This window comes from Equus quagga, chromosome 5 (assembly GCF_021613505.1).
Source record: "Equus quagga isolate Etosha38 chromosome 5, UCLA_HA_Equagga_1.0, whole genome shotgun sequence".
NCBI lineage: Eukaryota > Metazoa > Chordata > Mammalia > Perissodactyla > Equidae > Equus > Equus quagga.
Window position 1 is genome coordinate 18402472 of NC_060271.1, and position 19918 is coordinate 18422389.

At 51.9% G+C, this 19918-nt stretch overlaps 1 protein-coding gene across 3 annotated transcripts; it reads left to right on the plus strand.

The window, feature by feature from the left end:
- On the plus strand, positions 1 to 14266 carry HEYL (hes related family bHLH transcription factor with YRPW motif like). 3 transcript variants are annotated; one of them, XM_046662786.1, is made up of 5 exons: positions 1 to 191; positions 6225 to 6291; positions 7305 to 7388; positions 8635 to 8716; positions 11141 to 14266. In XM_046662786.1, exons 1-5 carry the CDS (start codon positions 112 to 114, stop codon positions 11812 to 11814), a joined length of 987 nt encoding a protein of 328 aa, XP_046518742.1. In that variant the 5' UTR covers positions 1 to 111; the 3' UTR covers positions 11815 to 14266. The 3 variants fall into 3 exon arrangements, with proteins under 3 accessions (XP_046518742.1, XP_046518743.1, XP_046518744.1); XM_046662787.1 differs by lacking the exon at positions 1 to 191 and adding an exon at positions 1528 to 4981; XM_046662788.1 differs by lacking the exon at positions 1 to 191 and adding an exon at positions 4998 to 5992.
- The last annotated feature ends 5652 nt before the right edge of the window (positions 14267 to 19918 follow it).

A 19918-nucleotide genomic window follows, 5' to 3' on the forward strand; every position in this document is an offset into this window, starting at 1 on the left:
GGGGCAGGAAGGGCCCTGGGAAAGGGCGGCGGCGGCGCCCCGGGGCGGGGCCGGGGCGGGGCCCGACTTCCCGGCTCGCAGCCGCCCGAGCCCCGGCAGCCTGCGCTCGCCATGAAGCGGCCCAGGCAGCCGAGCGGCTCCGACAGCGAGTCCGACGGCCCCATCGACGTGGGCCGCGAGGGCGAGCTGAGGTAAGGCGGGCGCGGGGAGCGTCCCGGGGGGTCCCGGGCGGCGCAGGTGTGCGCGAGCTCCCGCAGGTGTGTGTCTAGGGGGCGGGGGAGGGCAGGTGCAGTGTGGGCCGTTACACGCGCGAGTGCCCGGGAGCCTGTGCGCTCTCGCCATTTGGGGCTCGGGAGAGGGGGATGGAGGTGGACTTCAGCTCCGGGGTCTGATGTCCAGTTGGCGATCGGCTTTCTGTGCAAGTGCCCGGGTGAGGCTATGCGCGAGTTCTCCCCGGAGATCATTGGAAACCCTCATAGACTGTTGGTACCATACGCCCCTTTCGGAGCCCGCTGACGATGCGGAATAACCATGCTTTCCCGATTTTACCCTTGCTTAGGCGCACTTTTCATATAGCCCCCAAAAAGCTTCCAGGGGAAGAAAGTCTCTCCTTCCTTCCTTAAGCAAACTGGACTTTGAAATAAGGTTATGGTATTGAAGACAATAATCGCCAACTCTCCTGTGGTCAGTCCAAGGGCCTGGCCTCCAATTCAGTGCTCTTTTTCCTGCATCCCTCTGCTGCCAATGTCGTTCGGCTCTTGTTAAATATTCTGACCAGCTTCAAATCGATTGAACGAACTGCACTTGTACAGTTTGCTACTTCCCAGTTCTGTGAACAATCTAAGCTTCAGTTTCCACATCTGTAAAAAGGGTGTAAATAATAGAACTGACTTCATAGGGTTATTGGGAACATCAAATGAGATGATATACAGGGCCTAGCACATGGCAAATGCTTAATTAGTGTCAGGCCCCCAACATGTGGTACCCAGAACCCAGAGACAGCAGCAGAGACTGACTGAGAGTATGCAGGCCTGGGTCCCAGCCCCACATCTGCCACCAAATCACCATGTGGCCTTGGGCCACTGCTTTCCCTTCGTGAGCCTGTTTCTTCATCAGTAAAATAAAGGAGGATGGGGAGTGGGAAGGGGCGGCTCTCTGATCTCTCCTGGCTCATCCGAACCTGACACTCTAGAATAGAGTTGGAAGGGGGATTCAGTTCATTCTCAGGGGCGTTTCTGAGGGCATGTCATAATTTCAATGATCTTCAGTTTTCGGAGACCAGGAATCCTGCCTCAGTCACAAATCCTAGTAAAGTGCCACCAGCTCCCAATTACTTATAGCTTATAATAGGAGGTAAGGTAATAGATAGCCCCCTTGCATCCTGTACATTAGGTTTGGGGGTGTTTAACACAATTTCCTATATAACTTATTAGCCTTTTTAAATTGTTTGGCAGAAACTGCTATTTAGAGAAGTAGTTCTCTGAATCTGTGCCTGCTAGGAGCAGGGGAAGGGCCCAGCACCACATGGTGGGGGGGGGGGGGGGGGGTCTCAAATTCAATGTCATTGGGTCATCACGAATCAGATTCATGAAATTGATGCCAGAGAGCTAGGCTGATCAGAACTGGCTTCTGCCCTCTGAGAATCTGTCAGTGACCTACCAGGTCACATAAAGCCCATAGACAGGATGGAAGACAGAAGGAGAGACAGACTGTGGACTGCGAGGACATCTAAACAGGGAGAGGTCGTTCACAACCAAAGGCAGCAGGGAGGGCTTCCTGAAGGTGGTGGCATTTGGCCTATGGCATAACGGATTAGTGGGCAGTTTTTTTCCTATACAGCATTTTGTCCTTTCAGCCAGAGCCCATTTTTAGAGACTGTCTAGATTCTTAGGGGAGCAGACCCCCTCAGAGGAGAGAAAGCAATTGGACATCTGGCAGAGGCTGACTTATAGACCCCTCTTTGTAGCACTCACCAAGGGGCCCTCCCCCAGCAGACATCAATGCTTCAATTCAGGGAACGCTGAACGATGCCTGCTGTAGCCCAGACCCTCGGTTGGGCGTGGGGGGCCCAGATGTATCCTGCTCAGCTTCTGCCCTCGGGGAACTCTCAGAGAAGAAGAGCTTCATGTGGAAACAAAGCCAGATAAACAGTGGCCAGGGCCATAGGGCTGGGGCAGCCAGCCTCCCTGGGGTCAGAGGCAGGGCACAAATCCCCCATACTCAGAGACGTGAGAGGAAAGAGCAGGGTGTGTGCCATCATCACTGTGGGCATCTGCCTGGTGGTGGTATCCTGCCCCACGTGACAGAATCACCCACAGGGCTCCTGTCTGAACCCAGCCCCCTGACACAAGCTGGGTCCACACTGAGAATATAGCCTCTCCCCTCCCCCTCTGCAAACATTTAATGAGCACCTGTCACATGTCGGGCACTGGGTCAGGGTCTGTGGGTCATTCCTACATGATTTAAGGCACATGGTGGCCTTTGAAGTCAGATAGACAGACCTGAGTTTGACTCTCACCACCATTAACTTGGGCAAGTGACTTGACTGCTTTCTGCACCTCAGTTTTCTCCCTTACAAGATGGGGATGCGAATGCCTACCTTACAGGGTGAGGCTTTGATGAGGTAATGTACCTAAAACACACAGTTCCCTGTTTTGGCACAAGGTGACTTCCAATTAATGCTACTCTCTCTGGGGTCACCATTCCGTTGGAAGATGCCATGAGGCAGCATGGTCCAATGAAAAGACTGGAAGTCTGAGGGCTGGACTTTCTGTGCATGGTTCTTAATGCTTTGTGTCTCTGTCACTCCATCTATCAAATGATGATTTTCCCTAAATGCGAAATGGTCCCAATTATACTTAACTCACAGAACTATTGTGCAATAAATGAGACAAGTGAATGTGGAAGTGCTGTCTAGAACAAGAAGTACTGGCTATGAGATATACGTGATGGGACAATGAATATAGGGGGTGCACTGAGAAGAGCACTGGATTAAAAGCCAGCAGACTTGGCTCCAGTTCTGGAATTTCCTCTAATTTGCTGTGTGGCCTGGAGCAGCTCCCTTCCCCTCTCTGAGTTTCCCCATTTTACAAGTGGGCTCAGTGCTCTCTGAGAGCCCTTCACTGGAGACATTGTGATCCTGCTTTTGGTTGATGCAAAACGGGTGGGGTCACCTGCCAGGGCTCCACGGGGGGAGTTTCCAAAGGGGAACTGAGGGTGAGCACTGAGGGTGGTAGCACTGGCAGCCAGACCAGCTAGAAATTTGCCCCCACCCCCACCCAAGGGACCACCCCAGAATTCTGGCTAGGGACCACTCGAAGCCCGTGCAGCAGATCTTAGCAGTCGACATATCTTCTCTGGATCCGTGAAAATCTGCCTTATTTTCAGACTCTCAGACAAGAAGCTCCCACACCTCCTCCCAGTGTCAGGGCCAGATCACAGCCTGGAAGCAAGCTCTGTCTGAGCTCTTGGGAGTTTTAAGGATAAGAGGACTGGAGGGCTATTCAGACAGACAGGAAATAGGAATTAGGAGGGAAAACAATACTGAATTTGGAGCCAGAAGACATGGATTCCCATGCGGGCTTTGCTCCTTAGCAGCTGTGTAGGCTGGGCAAGCTGCCTTAGGTCCCCGAGGCTCAGCATCCTCATCTGTAAAATGGGGCTTTTGTTAGGCTCAAAGGAGGAAACATATGTAGGGATGCCAAGACAGCTGTGAAATGAGGCTTGCCCGTGAGATATGGGAGTCGGGGGAGAGGGATAATAGTGCTCAGAATGAGGGACCAGGAGAGTGGAAAAGGGATGGCAGAGCTGCCGTGTCCTGAAAGGGGTGCGTCAGCCTCTGACAGATGGTCCCTAAGGAAGGATCAGGCTGAAAGGCAGTGACGTGTGCAGTGCTAACCCAATACCCCTAGATACGTCTTATCCAGCCCTAGTCAGGGGGGAAAGGGGACAGGCGGACAGAGGCCGTGTTTCTTAGTTTACCTTTGCTCTTGAGGCTTGTCCTGAGTGAAGCTTTGTAAACAAGTTGCCCTACAGATCTCAGGATCTGGCTGTCTGAACTCTGGACCTAACTTGCTGGGCTGTCCCTCCCAGGACCCTTCACAGGCCTCTTACCAACCCTTCTTGTCCAGATGTTTGGATGGCGATATTCTTTTCCAGATGTAGCTGGACAAAGCCAGGGGCATAGCAGTGGGATTTGACAAATGTTGATCTGCTCTCTCCTGCAAGCTTCTCTCTTTGAACAGTTGATGAAAATGATACAGCCTGGGATGCCAAGAGGGTAGTCGTGTGGGCTGGGACCCGCCTGGTGAGCCACATATGCTCGCTCCCCTTCTACAAGGGCCTAGGACATGGATTTTTTGGTGCCACCTCTCTGTTCCCCAATGATAGCAAAGATGAGGGCTGGAGGAGGAGCTGAGCCATGAGCTGTACTGTGTTCCAAGCACATGCTGTGTACTGGGGCTGCAATAGTGAATGAGACAGACATGGCTCATGGCCTCATGGAGCTTATGGACTTGTTGGAAAGAGAGACATTAATCAAATAATCATACAAATATAAAACAACAAATGGGCATAAGCGCTATGAATGCGGACTGCTAGGAGAGTGTAGATCAGGGAACATGTAGTGTGAGGGGGGATGTCAGAAAAGCCTCCCCCAGGAAGGTAACATTTGAGTTGGGACCTGAAGAGCGGTAGAAGTGACTAGGCAAAGGGGCTGGGCCTTGGGGGTGGGGAGATTGGTGACCAGAGAATTCTAGGCTAGAGGAACAGTATGTGCAATCCTAGGAAAGAGTTCATGCATTCGCAGGCCGGAGCACACAGAGTGAAAGAGAGCTGAGTCTAGGAGATGACAGGGGCCAGCTGGGCCACCGGAAAGATGGTGGCCTTGATCCTAAAAGCATTGAGAAGCCCTTGACTGAGTTTTAAGAGAGTGACAAGAGCAGAGTTGCATTTAAATGATCACTCTGCCTGCTTGTAGGAGGTAAGAGGGGCGCGCAGGGACCGGTGGTCCCTGGGAGACAGGACAGAGGTTTGGTCCTAAGGATGGCAGAGGTGACGTACTTTAGACATGGAACGGGCAGGTTTTAATGAGTTGGGGTGAGGACAGAGGAGGAATGAAAGATGGTGGCCAGGTGTCCACCTTGCAGAACTGGGAGAGGCGGTGCCCTCACTGAGATGGGGAACCCACCGGGAAGAGGAGAGGTGTGAGGTGGAGGCCAGCTCATGGGTTCCTGTTCGGATGTGTGCATTTTGCCTTCCAGAATGGCAGGGGAGTCACCTTGTCTAAAGTTATTTGTTGAGGTGGTGTCTTCCCACGGGGGCTGAGCCTCTGGAGGGCTGGGGTCGGGCTGACCACCTCCAGTCCAGCCCTGGGCCTGAATGGGGCCTCTGGAGTGTTGGCCAAATGAATGATCCTCAGGGCAACCCAGTGAATCCCCTCCATTCCCAGAGAGCCTCTGAAGCAGGAAATCGTTAAGGGGGCCAGCAGCTGTGCTTAAGAGGGTTTCTATCAGTCTGGGCAGGAAAAGCCCCCAGGGCTGAGCCTCTGCCCAGTAATGGGAACTCCTGGGGCCGAGCAAACATCCATCCTTCAGGGAGGCCAGACGCGGTGCGGGGCTGCGGCCTTCTGGGGAGGCCAAGGCAGTGTCCCCAGAGTCCAGAGGAGCCTGTGACCCAGATGCCGCCTCCCCCTCGCCCCCGGCCGCGCTGCGTGGGAGGAGGCGGCAGCTGCAGGCCGGCGGAGGGCGGGCGGCCGGCGCGCCCGGCCCGTGGGAAGCGGCGGCATCTGCTTTTTCCACGCTCGTTCCCAGCGGCTCCCTCTGAAACCCAAGCCGCCGGCCCGGCCCCCGCCGCCTCGGCCCGTGCCCTCGCCCGCCCCGCCCGCGGATCGGGTTGCAGGACCCGGCGGCCGGGCTGCGGCTCCGGCTCCCCGAACGCGGCCAGGGCGAGGGGCCGAGGGGTAGGGGCGAGGCCGGGCAGGTCGGGCGAGCAGGCAAGCCCCCCGACTCCAGGGCAGGAGACCGCGTGTAGGGGAGGACTTGGCCCCGGGGGAGAAGGGGAGAGAGCGTCCCCACCCACGCCTGCCCTGCGCCTCTTCCCGGCCTGGGAGACCACGGCCGCCTGGGAGGGGGCTGTGCCCGCCCACAGCCCGGCCTGCGAGGTCAGCCCAGGCCAGGGAGATGGGCCCCGAGCGCTGAAAAGTCAGCCTTTCTCTTCCTCTCCAGCCAGATGGCCAGGCCGCTGTCCACCCCCAGCCCTTCGCAGATGCAAGCCAGGAAGAAACGCAGAGGGGTGAGTGTCTGTCTCCGCAGAGTTGCCTGAGTCTCCAGGGGCCTGGCGGAGAGAACCGGAGTCAAAAACATCACCCTGAACCTAGACTGCCTGGGTTCAAATCCTCGCTCTGCCAGTAGCTAGCAGGGGGGACTTTGGGCGAGCCACTTAACCTCTCTGTGCTTCATTTCCTCATCTGTGTAACTGAAATAATGACAGGACCTCCCGCAAAGGGTTGTTTTAAGATTAAGTGAATTAATGTAATGCACTCGGAACAATACCTGACACACAATTAGCCGTTATTATTTATTCCAGCCTTCCCCTCTTCTCTCTGAGCCCAGAGCTTTCACTTCCTCCTAGTGTGCTGCAGGGCGGGGGAGGGGGACAGGAGGAGGAGTGGCCTCTGCTTCTCTCGGTGGTCTCATCCCAGCCCTGCTTTCCCCCAGGAGGCAGCTGTGCTTCTACACTCCAGTCCAGAGACCTGGGATCTGGCAGAGACCAGCCCTGCCACTCACTAACCATCAGACCTTAGGCACACCGCTTCCGTGCAGCCCTCATTGTCTTTATCAGTAAAATGGGGGTCATCATTTCTGCTCTGCTATCAGTATTGCGAGATGAGAATGAGGTAGTGTGAATGAAAGGCCTTCCCAGCTGGAGAGAGCAATGCCCAGGACTCTTCAGACCTCATGCCCCTGGCCCAGCAGGGGTCTCCAGGGTCTGCTCCAGCGCTGTGGCTGGTGTCCCTGTTCTGATTGGTTGGCGCCCTGCTGTATCAATGGTTAAATGTTTTGAATGTCACTCCTACAGATCAAGATGAGAGATCCGAGTTCTATTCCCAGCTTTGCACTTCTTTGCTGTGTGACCTTAAGCAAATCACTGCCTCTCTCTGAGCCTCGGCTTCCTCCTCCATAATATAAGAATAGATTTTTCTCCCTCACATATGTTATGAAGGAAAATATGAGTCAGTGTCCATCAAGGCGCATTGGAAACTGTGATGAAGTGCCTACGTGTAACTTCTTGTCATTGTCTTTTAGATCATAGAGAAACGGCGCCGAGACCGCATCAACAGCAGCCTGTCTGAATTGCGGCGCTTGGTCCCCACTGCCTTTGAGAAGCAGGTAGGTGGCATTACTGATTGCGCTGGAAGAAATACTCTGCGAGTGGCAGAAAGGTTCACCTCTCCTGGCGTATCCTGTTGATGGGTAGCAGCTCCCTGAAGAGAGTGCTACCATTTGCCGGAATAAGGGGAGTCGCAATTGATATTTTCTGAGGTGTCTCAGGTGTTGTGGCTCTATGTCCATCATCCAATTGAGTTGAATCCTCGAAATGATCCTGAAGTAGGGAGGGATTATTATGGCTATTGCACAGGTAAGGAAACTGAAGCACAGAGAGGTTAGTAACTTACACCAGGTCACACAGCTAGTCAATAGCAGAGCAGAACTGGAACACAGAACTGTGTGATTCTAAAGCGGCTTATCCCTCTGCACTACTGATATTTCAGAGCTATTTGAAAGTAGAACAGGCTGCTTGGGGAGTGAGCACTCTGCCATTGAACAGCATGGGGTGGAGGGACGACAGTGGGAAGTCAGATAGTTGAATCAGTCACACAGCCTCAAAGATTCTCACCCTGTGCCCTGAGGCACGGTCATAGGCTTGTGCCTTCCTTTATGCCTGTGAGAACAAATCAGTCATCCCACGGACGCTGACTAAAACCCTCACAAGACCAGCCATGAACTAGACCTGGTACCTACCCTCATATGGAGGGTCTGACCCTTAGCTTTCACCTGGAAACCAGGTGATGCTGGAGGCTTAGGAAACGTTTCCCAAGAGATAGAATAGAGCAATAGCAAGTGCTTTGGGGGTAAAATGATGAGCTGGATCTTGGGTATGGTGAGTGTGGAACTGGAGTCCCAGTGAAGCTGGTCCAGGAGGCAGGTGGGTATGCAGGACTGGCATTCTAGTGATGGGGCAGGTAGCCATGGAATAGACGAGACCCTCCGGGGAGAGTGTGCAGAGCGAGAAAAGTGAGCCAACCCCCACCGGGAACACCGCTGCTTTAATGGATGGTTAGAGCAACAGGCAAGGGGAAAGGAGAACCAAGAAGCTGTGGTGTCGTGGAAGTCGTGGGAGAGGAGTTTCAGGAAGGATGGTCAGCAGTACAGCGGACAGGTAGACTGAAATGAGAAGTGAGGAGAATCCGTTAGATCTGGAGGCCTTGGCCAAAGCAGAAGCCCAGTTGCATGCAGGGGTGGAGCGGGAGGAAGATGAGAAAATTGGGACAGTGAGTGCTGATGATGCTGTGCAGGTTGGGCAAGTGACAAAGTCAGCCAGAGGCCTTCATGCTTCTATCTTCTGTCCACGCAGGGCTCCTCCAAGCTGGAGAAAGCCGAGGTCCTGCAGATGACGGTAGATCACTTGAAAATGCTCCACGCCACTGGTGGGACAGGTACTGATGCTCTCCTCTCCTGGGAGTCCTTCATGTAGCAAATATTTTCGGGCCGGGCCCTGGGGATACCCTGGTGAGCAAAGCACGTGTGGTCCTTGCCCTCATGGAGCCCACAGTCTGCAGAGGAGCTGAAGCAGATCCAGGTGGAACATGCGCAAACTTGGCTCTCTTCTTTGGGATTCACCCTCTCTACTCTCCGTGTCTCCATTTGTCCCAACCATTCCTCCAGCCTTAGGCCTTGGAGGAGCTCTTCTACCACAGACTGTTCTTACTGGTCCCACCCCCCAGGGCCTCGTTAAGCACGAGCCTGAAGGAGCTCGTTCTCACTGGGATCCCATTGGGAGGGGCTTGCCTGAAATTTTTAGCCACAGACGTTCCCTGGTGTGCCTGCTCGCCGGGTAGCCTTCTGGACTGTTGTGTCCTCGGTGGTGCTGGGGTGATATGTCGTGCTCACAGCTGAAGATCCGTCTAAGGATTGTAGTACAGTGCAAATGTAACTCATTCTGTTATTTTGAGCTAGGCCATTACAATAAAGTCACGGAACTGTGACTTTGAAAACACTTCAGACAAATGGCAGTTTTGTCTGCATGAAGCCTCTCTGTGTGTTTTGGTGATTTCCCAATTGGGAAACCTTGAAAGCTCCGCAGACCTTGGCCACAAAGACCTAAGTCCTAAAACCTTAACACTCTACCCTTCCAGGGGACAGTTGCATTTTAAGCGGCCCACGCTGGTGCTCCTCAAGCCTCAGTGTGCAGCAGGATCATGTGGGGACAGGCAGGTGTGGGTCACACCCCAGAGATGCTGAGGCGGTAGGTCTGGAGTGAGTTTGGAAATTTGCAAGTTTAGCAAGCCCATTGATGACCCTGATGCAGGTGGTCGCTTTGGGAACTTCTGCCAACGAATGCATGGCCAACTGTGGAAACTTCTGTCTCTAATCAACCAGTGGGGGAGATAGTTCAAGCTACATTCATGTTTATCCAATTAAAAGAAAAATAGTGACTAATATCTGGGCAGCATTTTATAGTTTTCAAAATGCTTTCACTTAGTGTTATCTCGTTTGCTTCTCGTGAGAGCCTCGAGGGTGGTGGCTGCTCATCGCCATTTCCTGGCTAAGGGTAACGGGAAGACGGAATTGTGGCTTAGGGCCCTGGCGTGAGATCTGAATCCCAGCTTTACTGCTTACTAGCTTTATGGCCTTGAACAAATGATTTAACTTCTCTATTCCTCACTTTCCTCGTCTCTAAAATGGGAGTAATGATAGAGTTCTTATGAGGATTAAATTAGATCATGCAAATTATGTGCTTAGTAAGAACTCAGTAAATGTTATTTAAAAGAGAACAGTGAACACAGAAAGGTGGAGGGATTTGCTCAAAGTTGCACCACTAACTTGCACAACGACAGCAGAACCAGGTCGCGCCCCCAAGGGAGGCTAACTCCAAACGTCGTCTCCTGCCGAGCTGTCCCTCTGTGGGGGCCTCAGTGGTGAACCAGGGACTGGACACTTGCTGCCATAGTCCTGAGGCCAGTGCTCGCTGGGGCTGTTCTGTCTTTGCCCAGAAGGCGGTCGAGGGAGGGGCGGATGTGGAGAGGCAGCGAGTATGTGACTACCTCTGTGGGCAGTCCATCTGGTCACCAGGTCAAAGAGAGGGTCCCTGATCTGATGACAGTAGCTGAGAACCAGAGTGGGGTCCTGCTTTCCGGGCTGCCTTTTGGGCTGGGGGACAAACTCTACTGCCTACGGGGGCCAAGCCAGTAATACAAATGATAGCTAACTTTTAATTTATTGAGCATTTCAGTGCACCGTTTCATTTCACCCTCACAGCTCTCTGCAGCAAGTACTATTATAGGCCCATTTTACAGCTAAGGAAACTGAGGCATAGAGAGATTAAGGGTCTTGTGCACGGTCAGGCAGCTAGTTAAGTCTTCAGTCAAGCGGCTGGCCCCCAAAGACCTTGTGCTTCCTTGCTGCACTATGCTGCCTTCTGCAAGGAGTCTCCCAGCTCTGATGGCTGCTGCCACCACGTCCCAGCATCCGCCCCCATCAGCAGGCAGGGTGGTTCTACACCTCCGTGTGTACAGCCGTTTCACACCTGGCAAGTGTCTACTTAAATGAAGTTATCTTGGCTGCAGAGTTTCTTCTTTGGATTAATCTTGAATCCTGATGAAAACAATACTTGACATGTTATAATGCTTCACCGTTTAGTGAACTCATTTGATCCTCTCAGCCCGCTCCCCTCTGTCCCAGGTAGGATGATTATTCCTGCTTTATGGAGGGGGAGGCTAGGGCTCAGAGAGGTGAAGTGACATGCCCCAGGTCACACAGGGAGTGAGCGGGGGAGGCAGGTCCAGAGTTCAGACAGCCTGACGCCAGGCTCAGTGCTTGTCCCCCTGCCTGGCATGTTCTAATCATGCCTTACTTTGCAGGATTCTTTGATGCCCGAGCCCTGGCCATTGACTTCCGGAGCATCGGTTTTCGGGAATGCCTCACCGAGGTCATCAGGTACCTGGGGGTCCTAGAAGGGCCCAGCAGCCGTGCAGACCCTGTGCGGATCCGCCTTCTCTCCCACCTCAACAGCTATGCAGCTGAGATGGAGCCTTCACCCACGCCCGCTGGCCCCCTGGCCTTCCCTGCCTGGCCCTGGTCCTTCTTCCATAGCTGTCCAGGGCTGTCAGCACCCAGCCACCAGCTCGCCATCCTGGGAAGAGTGCCCGGCCCCGTCCTCCCCAGCGCCTCCTCACTCGCTTACCCCATCCCAGCCCTGCGAACCGCTCCCTTGCGCAGAGCCACTGGTACCATCCTGCCACCCCGGAGGAGTTTGCCACCCAGTCGAGGAACATCTACTACCCGGAGGGCCCGCCCCCTGGAGAGGCCAGCTGCCCCTCTGCCCATGGCCCCCAGCAGCAGGGCTGCCAGGAGCAGCCACATGGCACCCCTCCTTCCATCTTCTTCTCCGACTCCCCCTGGCATTGTGGGGTCCCCTGCTTATGCGGCTGTTCCTGTGCCCAGGCCCCCTTCCCTGGGGCCAGCTGGGAGAGCAGCAGGAGCTGTGCTCTGCCAGTCCTGGGTCTCTGAAATCACTGAAGTTGGGGCTTTCTGAGCTGGCTTTCCCCCTGGCAGTGAGGAGAGTTCTTGTTTCAGGAGCTCAAAAAATGATGCCGCCTTTTCTGCTCTGCTTCCTGGACTGGCTCGTGTATTGAAGGCGTGTTCTTTACCCATCAAAGGTCCCTCCTCCTTTGGCCCATCTCCCCTCCTCACTGCTCATCCCAGCTTGTCCAGCCAGCGCTCCTTGAGCTGTTCTGATCTCAGAGGCTTGGTCTCCTTTCTCACCTGGACAGATGAGTCCCAGGAGAGCCCCGAAGAGCTGTGCCCAGACCCCTCTCCTGCCCCAGCACACAGGGGGCAGTAGGCGTGAGTCTCAGGTCTGGGAACAAATCTTCAACCTAACGGGCACAATGGCCTAAGGCAGGCTGCTTCCCTCGAGAGACCAGACCCCAGCCAGGAGCAATGAGAGACTGGCTGCAGCCTTCCCAGGGCCACAGGGCTGGAACATTGTGTCTGCCTCACTTCCTGAGACAGTAACTGAGCAAGGGCCACAAATAGGTCTCTTGGGAACCCTGTCTGCCCCTGCCCACCTGTCTTCAGCCCACCCCATCGCAGAAAACCACAGGACGGGCCTGCCGTCCACCACATCCCAGGCCTGAGGATTGGGGGCCCAGCAGGGCCTGCTCCTGCCCTCTTCTCAGCTGCAGACACCACCTCCAGCTGACCAGCTGTTCCCTGCACACGGCTGGGAGGTTTCCGGGCAGCAGTAAGGCTCTGCGACAGGGTGTCCTCACCACCGGCCTCAGACAGCGCCCCCAGACCGGAGCCAGGATTGACCAACTGAGAACCCAGCTCCCTGCCTCTCTCACCGTCACCATCCTCCAGGCACGTGGTCCCCACTGGGTGCACAGTGTGGAGGACCATGTTCCCACGTGATGGCGCCCAGAGAGGAATCCTCTTGGGATTCAGCACCAGACGTTTGTGCCGCCTGGTTTGCATCCGGCTCACAGAGCCAGACTGTTGGGACAGCCAAGGGCTGTCAGGCTGGACAAAAATAACTGCAAGGAGGGGTGAGAGGAAGGACAGTCAGAGGCGGCTCGGCCCTTCAAGGTCACACAGTGGGTCTAGGGCCTGAGATTCTCTTCACCCAGGATCCCACACAGCTGGCTCTGCTCAGAGGCCGTTTCACTCCCCACCTCCAGCCCGGACCGCTTCTCTAACAGAGGGAACAAGTGGCCCAGCGACCATTCCCAATGGAACAGCAGAGACTGGACCAAACAGGGGCAGACCCAGGACTGACATCCAGCTGGCCCAGCATTGCCAGACCTGTTGTTAACATGTAGAAATACTTCTGCGCTCGTTCACAAATACCTGCTGTCCCTGAGTGTCTCCGAGAGTCCCCCACCACATGGCTTTTCCCTCAGGACCCTGTGCTGGTTAATGCCTGGCAGACCCAAGGCCATGGGGTCCTCTGGGCACTGGTGCTTATTCCGCACCAGTTATTAAATACTTCCAGTGTCACCCCTGGGAAGATTCTCCCACCCCCACTCGTTGATGGAACTACCCTCCCCAGAGACTAATTCGAGGAGACTCCATGGGCTTAAAAGTGGAGTTTGCAAAGGCCCCGGGGAAAAAGGGCCCTTTCAGAGAAGTAGGTAAGAGGGCAGAGATCATTTTAATGACCCAGAAAGCTCTTTTGAAAAGGCAAATTCCTCAAGGGGGCATAAAAAGCTAGAGTCATTCTTTCATTCCTGTGTGAGTTAGTCCTGTCAGATTGCTGTCCTCCTGGGCCCATCTGAGCTGGACGGTGCTGAGGGGAGAGGGCCTCATTTCAGGGAGTGCTCCTGAGGGGGATGGAGACGGTGGGACGGAGAGAAGGAGGGCTGGGCGGTCAGCAGGCTCCTAGGAGTTGGGAGAGGGGGACAGAGGGAGGTGGCAGAAGGCAAAGACCAACTTCACCTCACAAAGGACTGGGAGAAGAACTGCTCCTCCTCCTCCCCCCCCCCCCCCCCCTCCCCCCCCCTCCCCCCTGCCTCTCCCTCCTCCTTCCCCTCTCTGCCTCCTTTCCCTCTCCCCCCCTTATTCCTTCCCCCTCTCCCCCCTCCTCCTCTCCCTGACCACCCCAGGTGGTGGCCCACTGCTCCCAGGGTACCAGGTCAGTCCTGCAGTCCTGCACTTTGGCGACTTCCTAGCCCGAGAATCCAACGTTTACTCATAGTGGGGCTGTGGGAAACATATTTCCACATTCCAAGTACCCAACTCCAAAAGAATTGGTTGACACCATTGAACGAGGTGGAAATGGCCCAGAACTTTCAGCATCTTAGTTGATCTTGGGTTCATTCTCTCTGAGAGATTGTTGGGGGAAAGGTGACTGTGTGTTTGTTTCCATGGTTGAGGACTTGTATCTTTGTTTATATTCCCAAGCCTTTCTGGTGCCCCGGACTCCCTACCCCATTGCTGGAGTTGTTGCAGACATCCAATAAAACTTTTTTTAGTTCTTCTGGAAACCTCCAAGATTCTACTTCTTCAATAACCCTGGAGTCCATCCACTTCCCTCTGAACCCACAGCCATCACCCTGGTCTGGCCACATCACCTCTCCCCAGACCGCTGCCCTCCCGAAGGTGGCCTTGCTGCTTTCTTGCGCTTCTTCTTCTGACCCAGCCTCACTTCCAGCCTGCTCATCCTCTTCTGTCCCAACCTCACTTCCAGCCTCATTGCGTGCCAATCTCAATCTTGCTCCCTGGGCTTCTGCCAGCCTGTCCTGCCATTATTTCAACATTCCAACCTCATTCCACTTCCAGGACTTTGCATATGCTGTTCCCTCTGCCCAGAATGCTTTTCCTCTACCCTTTGCAGCCTGAGCTCTTCATCCCCTCGGGCCTTGGCTTAAATGCCACCTCCTCAGAGAGGCCTTCCCTGAATACTGTGCTTGAATAGTTAATCTGTCTGAGTCCCCTATTCTTTCCCTTCGTAAGGAATTAGCCATTACACACCCATTTGTGTGTTTACTTGTGGGTTGACTGTCTCCCCAGCCAGGATGCAAGCTCCGTGAAGCCAGGGGCCATGCCTGGTTTGCTCTCCACCCTGCATCCAGTGCCAAGCACAGTGCCTGGCTCAAGTCACTGTTCAACAAATATTTGTCGAATACATGAACTGGGGGAGGTGAGGAATCCTCTGGACTCGTGCTGCTGGATGGTATAGGCTCCATCCGCTGGCCAACTTTGCAGGGAGGCTGGAGAGCAAAGTGAGAGCCTGGGCCAGGAGACTGGAGCTCCTGGCAGATGGTGAGAAGGCTCTGGCCAAAAAAAAGCGTGAGTGTGCTCGCTCTGGAGTGCACGCTGATGGCTGAGGACAGGCAGGCTGTCCCTGCCAGCAGGTATTGTTCTCCGCTCTTGGCCTGGCTCTCTCTGATGGATTTGGCTCGCAACAAATCCAATAAAGAGTCGCAGAGGTATGCTCCGTGTTAGGCCAGGCATGACGGAGCCAGAGGTGACGAGGACACTGTTGCCCTGAGGGAGCGTACCCTCTCTCTAAGTGATAGTTTGGTGAGGTGAGAGTGGAGAGAGAGGTCTGTGGAGGAGGATGAGGGGTATCTGCCATGGCCTAGGGTGGCCATGAGGGAGGGGGGTGCTGGGAGGAAGGCTTCCTGGAGGAAGACGAAGGGAGGCATTCTAACAGTGGAGGGAACCGACTGTGCAGAGACCTGGAGACCGCATCAAGGGGAGCTCTGAAAATTGGCCTGAGTTGAGCACAGACCTTCAGCGACAGAGCGAAAGACAGGCTAGTCTGGGCACTGGAGCCAGACTCCCTGGGTCTAGCCCCAGCTCCATCACTTATCAGGGCTGTGGCCTTGGGCAAGTTACTTAATACCCCTGACCCTCAACTTTCTAATCTACAAAACTGGGATAATGCAGCAGTGGCTACTGTTAACTGAGCCGTAACTACGTAGCAGACACTGTGCCAAATGCTTTTCATGGACAGTCCCCATTTTACTGATAGGAAAACAGAACCGAGGCACCGTCTCATAAGGTTAGGTGAGAATTGAATGGGATAACACATGGAAAGCCCTCAGTACAATCCCGGGTCACATGAATCTCTCAGTCAATCTTAGCCATTAGTGTCATTAGTGGAAAGAGGCTGAATCCAAATTGGGAAAAGCCTCGAGTGCCATGCAGACTTCAGCCTGTGGTCAGTGGAAGCCACAGAAGCGTTTGCCAGGTGAAAGCCAAGGTCAGACCTTGTTTAAGAAACTCCTGGGGCCAGCCCCGTGGCCAAGTGGTTAAGTTCGCGTGCTGCACTGCGGCGGCCCAGGGTTTCGCCGGTTCGGATCCTTGGCACGGACATGGCACCGCCCATCAGGCCAAGTTGAGGTGGCGTCCCACATGCCAGAACTAGGAGGACCTGCAACTAGGATATACAACTGTGTACCGAGGGGGATTTGGGGAGATAAAGCAGAAAAAAAGAAATTCCTGTTTGGGGTGGTATGGACAACTGACTGGGAGGGCTAGTAATCAGACTCAATGCCTCCTATTCATTGGAAATACTTAGATGCTTTTTAAAAGCTTCAGCATCCAGGGGGCTGGCGTGGTGGTGTAGCGGTTAAGTTCGTGTGCTCTGCTTCGGCGGCCTGGGGTTTGACGGTTGGGATCCTGGGTACAGACCTACGCACCACTTATCAAGCCATACTGTGGCAGGTGTCCCACATATAAAAAAAGAAAATGGAGGAAGATGGATCAATCTCCCTCAGCAAAAAGAGGGGGATTGGCGCAGATGTTAGCTCAGGGCTAATCTTCCTCAAAAAGAAAAATCAGTGCAGGCCCCCAAAATGATGATTTAACTTGTCTGTTGTGAGGTTCAGGCAACCCATAGGAGGTTGAAGAAACCCGTCAGGATTTCTTTCCCAGTCAAGGTAAGTTTCCATTCAACCAGTGAACTGGACTCCAGCTTGTGAGCCTGAAAAGGGCTGATGCTTTCTGAGAGGAGAAGAAGAAATTAATTTCCACAAGGGTATTCTGTCCTCCAGCCCCATCCTAGTAATGTTATAGTCATGTTGTAGGTACACCACTTCACCCCTAGTGCCCTCCCCCCACCCCACCTTTCCCCTGGTAACCACCGATCAGTTCTCTTTGTCTATATGTTAACTACCACGTATGAGTGGAGTCACACAGAGTTCATCTTTCTCTGTCTGGCTTATTTCACTCAACATAATATCCTCAAGGTCTATCCATGTTGTTGTGAATGGGACGACTTTGTCCTTTTCTATGGCTGAGTAGTATTCCATTGTATATATATATATATATACACCATATCTTCTTTATCCAATCATCAGTTTCTGGGTATTTAGGTTGGTTCCATATCTTGGCTATTGTGAATAATGCTGCAATGAACATAGGGGTGCATGGGACTTTTGGAATTGCTGATTTCAGGTTCTTAGGATAGATACCCAGTAGTGGGATGGCTGGGTCATAAGGTATTTCTATTTTTAACTTTTTGAGAAATCTCCATACTGTTTTCCATAGTGGCTGCACCAGTTTGCATTCCCACCAACAGTGTATGAGGGTTCCTTTTTCTCCACAGCCTCTCCAACATTTGTCACTCTTGGTTTGGGATACTTTTGCCATTCTAACAGGTGTAAGGTGATATCTTAGTGTAGTTTTGATCTGCATTTCCCTGATGATTGGTGATGATGAGCATCTTTTCATGTGTCTATTGATCATCCGTATATCTTCTTTGGAGAAATGTCTGTTCATGTCCCCTGCCCACTTTGTGATTGGATTGTTTGATTTTTTGTTGTTGAGCTGTGTGAGTTCTTTATATATTATGGAGATTAACCCTTTGTCGGATAAATAACTTGTAAATATTTTTTCCCAATTAGTGGGCTGTTTTTTTGTTTCAATCCTGTTTTCCCTTGCCTTGAAGAAGCTCTTTAGTCTGATGAAGTCCCATTTGTTTATTCTTTCTATTGTTTCCCTTGTCTGAAGGGTTATGGTGTCCGAAAAGATTCTTTTGAAGCTGATGTCAAAGAGTGTACTGCCTATATTCTCTTCTAGAAGACTTATTGTTTCAGGCCTAATCTTTAGGTCTTTGATCCATTTTGAGTTTATTTTAGTGAATGGTGAAAAAGAATGGTCGATTTTCATTCTTTCACATGTGGCTGTCCAGTTTTCCCAGCACCATTTATTGAAGAGACTTTCTTTTCTCCATTGTAGGCCCTCAGCTCCTTTGTCGAAGATTAGCTGTCCATAGATGTGTGGTTTTATTTCTGGGCTTTCAATTCTGTTCCATTGATCTGTGCACCTGTTTTTGTACCAGTACCATGCTGTTTTGATTACTGTAGCTTTGTAGTATGTTTTGAAGTCAGGGATTGTGATGCCTCCAGCTTTGTTCTTCTTTCTCAGGATTGTTTAGCAATTCAGGATCTTTTGTTGCCCCATATGAATTTTAGGATTCTTTGTTCAATTTCTGTAAAGAATGTCATTGGGATTCTGATTGGGATAGCGTTGAATCTGTAGATTGCTTTAGGTAGTATGGACATTTTAACTATGTTTATTCTTCCAATCTATGTGCATGGAATGTCTTTCCATCTCTTTATGTCATCATTGATTTCTTTCAAGAAAGTCTTGTAGTTTTCGTTGTATAGATCTTTCACTTCCTTGGTTAAATTTATCCCAAGGTATTTTATTCTTTTTGTTGCGATTGTGAAAGGGATTGAGTTCTTGAGATCTTTTTTTGTTAGTTCATTGTTAGCATATAGAAATGCTACTGATTTATGTATGTTGATTTTATACCCTGCAACTTTGCTGTAGCTGTTGATTGTTTCTAATAGTTTTCCTATGGATTCTTGGGATTTTCTATATATAAGATCATGTCGTCTGCAAACAGCAAGAGTTTTACTTCTTTGTTGCCTGTTTGGATTCCTTTTATTTCTTTTTCGTGCCGAATTGCTCTGGCCAACACCTCCAGTACTATGTTGAATAAGAGTGGTGAAAGTGGGCACCCTTGTCTTGTTCCTGTTCTGAGAGGGATGGGTTTCAGTTTTTGTCCATTGAGTATGATGTTGGCTGTGGATTTGTCATATATGGCCTTAATTATGTTGAGATACTTTGCTTCTATACCCATTTTATTGAGGGTTTTTATCATAAATGGATGTTGGATCTTGTCGAATGCTTTCTCTGCATCTATTGAGATGATCATGTGGTTTTTGTTTTTCATTTTGTTGATGTAGTGTATCACGTTGATTGACTTGCGGATGTTGAACCATCCCTGTGTCCCTGGTATAAATCCCACTTGATCATGGTGTATAATCTTTTTGATGTATTGCTGTATTCAGTTTGCCAAAATTTTGTTGAGGATTTTTGCATCTATGTTCATCAGTGATATTGGCCTGTAACAGTAAACATTTTTGAGCCCTTGACCTATATTATCTCATATAATCATATGAGATTATATCTCAAATATCTCATATAACAGTGGGTGCTATTATGATCCCCATTTCACAGAAGAAGAAATTGAGACTCAATTTTTTAGTGAAAGTGCCCAAAGTTCACAACAGTAATAAATGTTCTAACCAAAATTAAAACCTAGGTCTGTCTGATTCTGCCTTAATCAATTGAGTATGCTGCTTTCTTCCCCAGCTGCCTCTTGTAATACAAACCCAAAGATGGTCACTGGCAGGCCATCCAGGACTGGTGGGCTGGACTGATATGTCAGCCTAAGAAAGCTTCAGTTCAGCCATGCTCTTCTCCCCTGTGCTAGTAAGTGTAAGGCTCAGCTGCTGTAACAAAGAGGCCCAGTGATAACTCAGTGGATGAAAGAAGACAGAAGTTTATTCATCGCTCATTCAACTGCTTGGCGGACAGTCCAGGTCAGCAAGGAACTCTGCTCAATGCAGACGTTCTAGGGCCCAGATTCCTTCTATCTTGATTCCTCGTCATCTCCTAGAGCATTGTGCCTGCATGGTTGACGCTAGGTCTCCGTGAATTCAAGCCAGAAGGAAGGGAAAGAGAGCTTGGTGGAGGCGTGACCACAGTCTTACAGCCTAGGCTCAGGAGTAGCACATCCACATGTGTCTATCCACATTCCATTGGTGAGAACTTTGACAGTTGGCCACATCAAACTGAAAAGGAGTCTGGGAAATGCATTGTAGCCCCATTTTCTG